Below are 11,014 nucleotides of genomic sequence, written 5' to 3'. Positions count from 1 at the left end.
TAACATTTACATAACATAGTTACGTATTTCACAGTAGAAATGTAGGTACACCATTAATAAATACATATCTATAAAAGGAAACATCCGACCATGGCATTCCCAGGGTTATGCAGCCATATGCGCTGCAAGAAATAACCATAATTACGGCTATCGCGCATACAGCCAACGGGTTCTTGCCGTACACGGAGCCCTCCTGTGTGGCTTCACTCGCCCGTCTCGAACGCACCACTGCCTGAGTTGGCAACACTGGCAAACGGAAGTTTCCTTTTTGATCACCTAATGATTGATTTGTAATTATAACATATAATTAAATAACGTATTAAAATTGCTATATAATACAAATTTATATATGTCCTAAATAAAATAAAATCAATTTTAGATTACTTGTTATTGCGAAAGTAGTAATTTGATTAAGCAGAAAAGCTGTTACTTCCTGTTGACACGATTTATTTGATGTTCGTGGAAGTTCATCAAGAAAAATGGGTATTAGCAAAAACCAAATTGTGGTCGGCTCAATTTTGTTAGTGTTTTTCGTTACAGGATCCTCTTCTTTATATTTCCACATTGGAGAAACTGAACGAAAATGTTTTATAGAAGAAATTCCAGATGAGACTATGGTCATTGGTTAGTAGCAGTTGCTAGCAGAACATGCTTTCGAATTTCCTTTACTTTTACTGTCATGCTTGTTTTCCTGTTATTACGTGTTTTAATGATTTTTGTGCAATTTAGAAAGTTTCTCTCCATAACTCAAATAGACGTTTGTGTCAAGTGTCTTCTATCGTAGAAGAGAATTAAGTAGCTGTGTGTACTAAATAAGAACTGGACAGGATATATAATACAGGGTTTCAAATTAATTTCATATTTCTTAAGACATATGATACGTGTACATAATGATGTCAGTATATCGACAACTGCGTAACACACTGATATTTAATTGAGCAAATAAAGTTGGATGAATGTTTCCTCAAAATTCTTACCAACAACCCCCTCAATGAAGTAGGTATAACAGTTGGTACATATTCACAACTTTGTAATTTCAGTTCATTTTATTCCTCATTTAAATCTGACAAGCTTATACTGTAACCTTTCATACCTTTACATATTATGGTAACACTTTACTGTACCAGAGACGGATTTCATCAAATTTACAGGAGAAAGTACTTACGCAAATAATTTTCTGTAGCGTTGTTGATGTTCGGGAATGTAGTTTTGATCCATTTTAATGCGAATGCATGTGGTTTTCTACGAAAATCTATTTCCGACGCGCTATTGCTGCTGCCGTCATTTGCTTTCTGCACGTCATTGAGAAAAATCGATGTTGTCCGTATATGCTAAATTGAACGAAAGGAGTGCTAATGGAACCTAACAGGCCTAACCTAACCTAGTAGGCATACCTCGTCCCCGTGATGGTTCGTGGGGCTACCCGTGGATGGTTTGTGGGGCTAATGTCAATGGTTTTTGGGGCTACCCGTGGATGGTTTGTGGGGCTACCATCAATGTTTTTTGGGGCTAACGTCAATGGTTTATTAATTACTCTTTATATCAAAAATTCAACTTTTTTTGGTGAAAAAAAATCGTGAAATTTAGGTATTTTTCGTTAGAAATTCATTATTTCACCTAAAGAAATGTTCCGCAATGCAGAATAGTACGTTAGCAATGTAAAAAATTGCGAAATAAATCATTGATAGGTGTCTCCGGTATAGTAAAGTAGTACCCATATTATTTGTTTCAGATGGAAATGTGATTAGGGCAAGGCCTGAGTGTATCCCTTTCAGAAAAATTGATTTTTCGTTTCTAATAAAAATATCTATGATTTATGTGAGAGTGCTTTTGGTACCCTTGACCCTCTGCACCCCCCTCGAGAAAGTGAAATATTTTGTATGGTTTATGAAGAATACGTTGTTTATGAATGTTTTCCGTTGCTTTTAGCTCACTGAGATGTGTGCTTGTGAAATTAAATATGTCAGTTAGCTTAGAGTGTGAAGCAGAACAGCTCAAAGACTTCATGCAAGTGAATATAGAACAGAACACAACATTCCACAACAGCAGCTATAATTTTACGTTGTTAGGGGTTGATAGCAACGTGTTCTTTCTCTATTTGGCAAAACTGTCATAGCCGGGAAACGGATTTCTTCAAATTTACAGGAGAAAGTACTTATGGAATTGAGTTTCTGTGTTATTTCGGAAGGTCGTAGAAGTGTTTTCTCGCATTTTTTAATGTATTTGGCCTCTAAATCATTTATTTTCTATAATAATGTCCGTCCAATGCACGAAAGCTGTTGCTTACATTTCCATCCATGTACTTGAACCGGATGTTGCGAGCATCTGATGACGTAATCTCCGGTAAGTGTTTCCAAACACACAGTTTTTTTCACTATATTGCCCAACCTAACCTTACCGTGATGGTGCATGGGGCTATTCGTGGATGGTTATACGATCCAGAATGGTTTTTGGTACTATTCGTGGATGGTCATACTATCCCGAATGGTTTTCGGGGCTATGCGGGAATTTTTCTGTTAAGAAGGTTGAAACACAATGCTAGTCAAGATTTGCCCGCAATTTTGCATGTTCAGGAAGCGAGAAAAGAAGGAACAATAATTACTTGATATGTCGACAATAGATACTAATTTCGTTAAAAAAAAGCGAAATCCCTTGTTAAACAATTACAGAATAAACGAGTTACAGACATTTCCCGGCTTTGATAGTTTTTACCATCTATTTTAATGTGCATACTAATAAAAGCTGTGAAAGTATTCCGAGATGGCTGGTTATTACTTACGCAGGTCATACTCTGGGACCAAATATCGAAATCTGTCGATTAAAAAATATTGAACTTGAATAAAGAGACAAGTTACCATTGCATTTGGTTTCGGAAGTATGGTCCGTTGAAACTTTTTTTTAAGCAAACAATCCTGGATCATTCTGGATTATGAAATGTTTCACTTGAATGCAGTGTTGAAAATTCTGTGGTATTGTTATGGTGTAATTTTTGTTATTCGTTACAACCATCCAATATCCTTGCTTGTCTATGAGACACACACACACATCTATTAAACTGGAATTCTTATTTTCTGACAGCACTGAATACAAATTTTACCCCATATTCTTCCCATCTTTCAGGTAATTACAAAGTACAATTGTATGATCCAAGAACAAATGGATATATGCCTTCTAGTCCAGGCATTGGAATGCACGTAGAAGTTCGTGACCCAGATGATAAGACAATTCTCTCAAGGGTACGTACTACATAATTGTAATTCTTATAACTTCAATAGCAGTTGTAAGTTTCATTTTTAAACCAGCCCTTCCTTTCATATCAGTTTATTTTTACCTGAGATTCTTTTCGGTACAAAGATAGTGCGTGGCAGAATGTTGATATGAAACCTAACCAGAAAACAGTCTGAAATCAGGTAGTCCGTTTAGTACTAAAGTATCTTCTTTTCTTTAAGTTTTCAAAACGGTACAGTGAGATAATCAAATAGTATACAAATTCTTCAGAAACGACAAAGCTATATGTTGAACCCCCAAATTTTCTTAATGCCTTGTTTCCTTTCAGAGTTGGAAAAATCAGTTATACAGTTATATTTATATCACTTATCTTCATCTTCGCGATTAGTTAAACATGTCAGAAAAGCAAAGTAAAATAAACCAAACCAAATTAAATCAAATATTTGTGGCCTACTATTGGGTCATTGTCTCATAATCTTGCCACGAAAGGTTCCATGTTTTTTCATAGTGTTCTTGCATCAGTTTCATATACTGTCAACAAAGCATGAGTATTAAAAGTAACACAGTAATAAAATGATGAGAAAGTAATCTTTAAAGAATTTTACCAGTTAAAAAAATTGATAAAATTAATACCCAGAATATTGCAAGTATGTTATTGCACTTTTAGAAGTCAACATCCACCATACAAATGCCAAATAGAGGGCCATGTTGGTTAGGAAAGATATAAGTAGTTCAATATTATGTTGTTTGTCTATATTAGGAATGTTTAGATAATTGTAACACTAATTCAAGTAATTTGTCTTTGCTGTAGGTATACAGTTCAGAGGGTCGTTTTACATTCACTTCCCACACCCCAGGGGAGCATGTGATATGTCTCTATTCCAACAGCACAAAGTGGTTCAGTGGAACCCAATTGGTGAGTTTTACGCTTTCTAATTTTCCTTTTCCTGGTTAATTTTTTGTCTGCATCAGGGGTAGAAAAATACAGTGCACCCCATCGCCATGGCATCTGAAAATCTTTTCGCCTGACAAATATTTCAAATTCACTTCTAAAAAATGTAATTTATATTTTCAGTGTGCTTATGGAAATTTCCATTACCTTTTTTTTAATAACAAGTACATGTGTTTTTAATGTTTGTGTTTTTTCTGTATCACATGTATCATTAAATCAGAATAATAAACGTGCTGTGTTATTAATTTTTGCTCTGTTGCTAGCTGAATTTTAAAATCTACAGCAATATGGTATATGGAAAATAATATGGTAGAGTCGGCCATATATTAGAATGTATGCTGTTACCAGTAGAACCTTCTTTATGAAGGCCACTCTGGTGCAAGAATTAATTACTTTTAATCTAAACTTGTATTAATTAATAAATTAAATTTTTTAAGATCATATTTAAAAATATGTACTTGATGTTAGTTGAATTCATGGCTTTGTATTTGCCAAAAAAAAGCTGCCTCCTGAGAAAAAGGGGCTGGCACCTGAATTATTTTTAGTTTTTTCTACCTTTGCCCTACATATACAGTATGTAACATTCTTATTCGTACACGCAGATTTTCAAAGAAAATGCTTTAAAATCTGAAAGGAAATACACTCTTTTGAAATTGTTTCTTTACAATTCAATAACTAATATCATTAGGAACATAAAATCTTATCCAAATTCTGTATAACCAATGAAAATAATAAATTAAATGAAACTGAAAGAGAAACATACCATTTTTTGTACAACTTTATTCATACACTTAATAATATAAAAGAAAAAAGTATATTCAGAGCAAATTGACTGACAGTTCTAATACTTTGATGCGTATCCTTTGGCTTTAATTAATTCTTGACACCTGTTCTTCATAGAATTAACCAGTTTCTGACATGTTTCAGAGCTTATTTTATTCCACTCGGCTTGCACCCCCACACCCCCTATACGCCTTCATGGCGTGGTGCTATGCACAGGGGAACACTTTACCTTTTTTTTTTTTTTGCACAAGTTTTCAACTCTTGTTTGGACTTGACCCCTGCTTTATGGACTCGCCTCTTCAAAATTGCCCATAAATGCTCAATAGGATTTAAGTCTGGACTTTGAGCTGGTGTTTGTAGTAGTTTGGGCACATTCCATATTAGCCAATTCATGTTAACTCACATCTTATGCGTACTGTAATTGTCTTGTTGGAATCTGTAGATAGGCGGCATGTCCATTTTTTGGGCACTCTGCTTTACATTGTTCTTCAATATGTCCAAATAGACATATGTATCCATGATACCATCAATAAACTGGATGGTACCAACACCTTTGGACGACATACAGCCCCAAATCATTAATGACCCACCACCATGTATAACTGTTGGAACTGTGTTAATGTGATCATTGGCTTTATTTGATTTTCTCCAGACCCTATTTATCCCATCTGACCCATATATATTAATCTTGAGACTTGTCTGAACATATGACACTATCCCAAAATTCCTGGTCCTTGTGGATGTGCTCTTTCGCAGATGAAAATCTATTCCTGCGATTCACCTTATTTACATACAGCCTCTTTCATGGTATTCTGCCATGATATCCATCCTTCCACAAGGCACGTTGGACAGTTTGATCGGACATCATCTTGCCAGCAACATTTTCTACTAACGGTCGTAACTGAGGGACACTTAGTTGGGGGTTTTCTCGCACTCTTTTTAAAATAAAGCGTTCATCACGTTTATTCAACCGTCTCTCTTTTGGTTTTCTCGGCACATTCTGTGTTGAACCTTCCTCTCTAAATTTGTTTACTATGTATTGAACTGTGGAGTGTGATTTATTGACTGTTTGTCCAATTTTTCTTAACGAATAACCTCTAAGGGCCAAATTTATAATAACATCCTTCAGATCGGAACTAAGTTCCTTCACCTTGCCCATTTCGAACACGCTAATAGATAGACGATAGGCCTGCAACAATACCTACGCCAGCATTCTGCTTGACGGGGAGCACGCCTGCATGTTCAAACTTGTTACGAAGTTGCAAACTGCACGAAATTGCCCGAATAGCGGTGGCGCTGTATGCGAGGAAGATTGCCTGTACGAATAACAATGTTGCATGAAACAGCATGTTTTTCTCTTTTGACATAAATTATATGCTCTGTTTATACACTTTGAACATTTTTATTGACATTTGTTGGTGAAACCTTCATTAACATTAATTTCCAGGTACATATGAAAATGATTATATTTACTATAGCTCTTTTCAGTTCTTACGGCGGGCGCTCTAGAAGCTGGCAGGGGAAGTGGGGAGCGGGGAAGCGACCAATCCAGCACTATAAGAAACGTAGCGGCCAGTAGAACGAGTTTCACATAGTACTTTTTCCGACCGCGTCGTATCTCTCGGCGCCACTGCTGTTGTCTGGTTGGTCTGTTGCGTAATCCCCGCTCCCCACTTCCCCTGCCAGCTTCTAGAGCGCCCGCCGTAAGAACTGAAAAGAGCTATATTAGATATGACATTTTTTCCTTGGAAATTCTATGTGTATGAATAACAATGTTACATACTGTATATATCTTTTGCAGGAGTATCTGAAAAAGAAATGAACACCAATAGTTCGCGTGTGAAGTAAAATCTTGTTAGAGATGAGAATAGGTTGTTTTTAAATTTTTTTTTATTATTAGTACTGTGGCTAAAGAATGTATACTGTGGGCCAATTTTGTAACATTTTGCCTCATTGTGACGAGAATGGTAAAATGTATGAAGCAGGTGAAATGTAAAATTGTTTCACTGCATTTGTAGATCCTCATCTATGTTCACATCCAGCATTTCTAAATCCTTGCCGTTACCTGCATTTTGTATCAGTACATGTATCATTCAGTCCACTATTGGTTTCATTGAATTATTGACTTGAATTTCCTTCTCTTATGCTGTACTTTTTTTCCCCAGCGTGTGCATCTGGACATTCAAGTTGGAGAACATGCCATAGACTATGCCAATGTTGCTCAAAAAGAAAAGCTTTCGGAATTGCAACTTCGAGTCAGGCAGCTCCTTGATCAAGTTGAACAGATTACCAAGGAACAAAATTACCAGAGGGTAAGTGCTTTCTGTGAATTACTTGTGTAAAATCACTACAAGTATTTTCAGCAACAGTGTTAGGGAAATGTCCCTGACCAGCTAAAATCCTAGTAGTTTATGGCCGCAAGTATGCATTTTAATGGGCTGTTGGTAATAAATTCAACTGTCCCATCCCACAAAATGCTTATAGCTCCTTTGTAATTCTATGCCGATAAGCCATTATCACAAAAAGTGACATTTTGGCATCCTGTTATACATTCAAGAGAAATCGAGAAAGTCTTCCAGTTAATACAGGACATCCTGTCACCTTAATACAAGGTGCATTCAATAAATAACCGGAAAAATAGTATAAAAAATCTAAAATACGACCGTGATTGTTATGTTTGTTATTTTTTGAAGACATCTGTAAGCTGGGGCTGGCACACCTGCCTAACGCACGGGACGCTCTGAAACAGTTACACAAGATGGCAGCACCCTTACAGGAGTGCTTCAAGCTGGAACAGCGAAGTGTTGTGAGATTTTTGTTGAGTGAAGGCATGAAACCGATAGAAATTCATTGCTGCAGGACAGTTCAGTACGGTGACAACTGTATGAGTCAATCACAAGTGTACGAGTGGGCTGAGAAGTTCAAACAGGGCATAACCAGTGTTGAAGATTCTCCGCATCTGTCACTATGTGCTCAACGGTGTGCCAGAAAGGGCATGTTCACTTTTTTTGGGACCTGAAGGGGCAAGTTTTTTGAACATTACATGCCCAGACATCATAATGTAAACAGTACCACCTACTCCAACCTTTTGCGTGAAAAACTGAAACCAGCAATTCTGCAGAGATGACATGGTCTGGTGTGCTTTTGCTCCATGACAATGCGAGACCACATATTGCCAATATCACATTGTCTACCATCGAGGACCTAAAGTTTGAGTGTTTACCCCACCCTCCATATTCGCCCGATCTCACACCGTCCAATTTCCACACCTTTGGTCCACTGAAAAATGCACTAAGTGGATCGAGGTTCCAGAATGACGACAAAGTCCAGTCAGCGGTGCATGAGTGGTTACGCACGCATCCAAAAGATTTTTTTCCTGTGGAATCAGTGCCCTTATCAAGCGCTGGCGTAGGTGCATTGAACTAGGGGGGACTATGTTGAAACATATTACTGTAGTTCTTTTGGTGCTTGTAATAAATATTTATTACACATTGAATGAGCCTTTTATGTGTGTGTGGTCTTACGTTCGATCACTATTGATATAGCAAAGTTATTGTCTCATATACTCGAGCCCATGCAAGTGATTCCAGGTGTTTGAGGACATTGAATGGATGATAATCTAGCCATTGAAGGGTTAAGATTCCAGTTCAGCTGAGCATTCCTTTTATCAATTTTGTCTAATCAACATTCATATTTATTCTCATTTAGCCTAGATATGCAGAAAAGTGAATATAACAGTCTGCTGGCACCACTCACTGCAAACACCTGTTGGGAAGGGGGGCAGGGAATGTCCCGGTAAAAGTTCATCAGTCAAGTGATTTATCATATCTGGATTTTCTTGTTTTGAGTGGTTCTTGAAGCTAAGAGGAAGCAATCGACAGTTTTGCTCTTTTGGAATGAGATATTAATAATATTCTTAATTATGCAAATCTTTGATTATATTACCAGTTCCTCTTAGGAAGAATTCACAGACGCGACAAGCGATACATGTTGCTTGGGAACGAGCCAATCAGCAGCAACGTTTAACACTAACGGCATGACAGGCTGCACAAACCTGTGTCCGATTGGTGAAATCCTAATGTGACACATGTCACTTGTCACTTCGATGTGAATTCTCCAATAATTGCTTTTAAAATTAGTGCGTTTTAGAGCCATTGATTTGTCATAAAATTTTCGCTCTTGTATTAAACGTTTCTTTCAGTGGGTACGGAATCAGATGTTCATGCAGTTCTTCTGCTGTGCATCATACGGCAACACTATCGCCATAAAGACATACTGTACATGTAACTGGAGATTGCCAGTAGGTTGTGGGAAGGCCTACGTTTAATCCTGGGTTGAATCTCAAATTTTCAATAAGTTGTATTAAACTATGAATGTCAATGGATTCCCAACTTACACCGTAATTTATGGTTTAAGTGAATGTTTCTTCTTTTACAGTACAGAGAAGAACGTTTCCGCCAAACTAGTGAGAGCACCAACCAACGTGTATTGTGGTGGTCAATTGGTCAAACGTGTATCTTGCTGGCAATGGGAGCATGGCAGATGAGGCATCTGAAGAGTTTCTTCGAAGCCAAGAAACTTGTATAAAATTCAACATCTAAGTGTTTCACACAAAGGTGGAAAAACAATTTCTGTGGTGGATGATTTTGTGAACTTGTGCAGTGCCTAATACAGAAGTTATTTAAAATTGTAAAAAACTGTTACGTGTGGTGGTAATTGTAAGAACAATAACTTTAACAATCCAACTTTTACTATAGATTGAGGTGATTTCCACTTACTGATTTCAACTGAAACTTGCACAGATCTTCAAGTGTATTTTACTTTGGTCTTACATTCACATTAGCAACATTTGTTTTGTTTTACTATTTTTTTTTCAACTTTTGATGTGTGTGTGTGTGTATGTGAAGAATGTGCGAGACAGTCTAGAGGAAGTTAATAAAATTGTAAGAAAATACAGTACTGTGCTTCCTTATTAATTGTGCACTTTCCTTTGGTGTCAATACACTGTGGACATGGTAACAAGACAAAAAAAAATTACCTGTATTCCATGTTTAAATTCAGATACTTTTTTTTTTTTATTAAATTAAAATGCTTAAGCTTTCCCATCTCTTCTCTAATTTTTTGTTTCCTGTTGTAACTTCAGTTGAACCCTGATTATATTCCTCACAAGACAGACCCAAAAAACACGTTGCCACCTAAAAAATGATATACATTTGTCCGAAGCTGATTAGGGTTCTTCTGTAATTTTGCTTATTTGTAGCATAATGGATTGATTTATATAAAATACATTGTAGATTTGCAATTTTCATGTAAATTTTACAATATCGCATATATCCGTCACCAGCATATAGTTATGAATTTTTGATACTCTGTGCCACATGACGCGCAAATGCATCTTGTCTTTGACATACAAGCGGATATCAAAAAAGTAATTGAGTAAATTTTTTACAGCCAAACTGAAATGTATTCACAAAAACTGAAATATACATTTGGAAGTACGAGGTGCATCCAGAAAGTAAGTTTCCCTATTTTTATAAAAAAACAACAACACAGTTTCAGGAAACCATTTATTGACAACAGGTACAGCAAAGGTTCAGCTATTTTTCAACATAGCAACCACCAGAATTGAGACACTTGTCGTATCGTGGTATCAACTTTTGGATCCCACTGTCGTAGAACTCTGCCGCCTGTGAATGGAACCAGCATGTGACAGACGTCTTCAGCTCTTCGTCGTTGAAAAAATGCTCACCGGAGGACAGGAATTTCTTGAGGTGCAAGAAAACGTGAAAATCGCTGGGAGCCAGATCAGGACTGTAAGGTGGATGATCAAACAACTCTCAGCCAAATTCCGTCAAAACAGCTGCTGTGCGCCGAGCCGTATGTGGACGAGTATTGTCATGTTGGAGCACAACACCTGCAGTAAGCATGCCACGCCTCTTGTTTTGAATGGCACGTCGCAATTTCCTTAGTGTTTCACAGTAATGGTCAGCGTTCACCATTTCACCTCTGGGGAGGAAGTCAATGAGCAAAATGCCCTTCCTGTCCCAAAAC

The 11,014-nt window shown here is 37.0% G+C and overlaps 1 protein-coding gene across 1 annotated transcript; it reads left to right on the top strand.

The window, feature by feature from the left end:
- Positions 1 to 424: 424 nt before the first annotated feature.
- LOC145985347 (transmembrane emp24 domain-containing protein eca-like) lies at positions 425 to 9,919 on the top strand. The gene is made up of 5 exons (XM_083119255.1): positions 425 to 624; positions 3,121 to 3,236; positions 4,040 to 4,144; positions 7,129 to 7,275; positions 9,401 to 9,919. The coding sequence occupies exons 1-5, from the start codon at positions 480 to 482 to the stop codon at positions 9,548 to 9,550; spliced, it is 663 nt and encodes a 220-aa protein (XP_082975381.1). The 5' UTR covers positions 425 to 479; the 3' UTR covers positions 9,551 to 9,919.
- Positions 9,920 to 11,014: the final 1,095 nt, after the last annotated feature.

The sequence above is a fragment of the Lepisma saccharinum genome, chromosome 1 (genome assembly GCF_977018435.1).
Source record: "Lepisma saccharinum chromosome 1, izLepSacc3.1, whole genome shotgun sequence".
Classification (NCBI taxonomy): domain Eukaryota; kingdom Metazoa; phylum Arthropoda; class Insecta; order Zygentoma; family Lepismatidae; genus Lepisma; species Lepisma saccharinum.
The sequence above is the reverse complement of the archived record's forward strand: the minus strand, read 5'-3'. Positions and strand labels throughout refer to the sequence as shown.

Coding starts and splice junctions, on each gene's coding strand:
- LOC145985347 (XM_083119255.1), top strand. CDS start 480: ATGGGTATTAGCAAAAACCAAATTGTGGTCGGCTCAATTTTGTTAGTG. Junction 3,237..4,039: donor ATAAGACAATTCTCTCAAGG/GTACGTACTACA, acceptor TCTTTGCTGTAG/GTATACAGTTCAGAGGGTCG. Junction 7,276..9,400: donor AGGAACAAAATTACCAGAGG/GTAAGTGCTTTC, acceptor CTTCTTTTACAG/TACAGAGAAGAACGTTTCCG.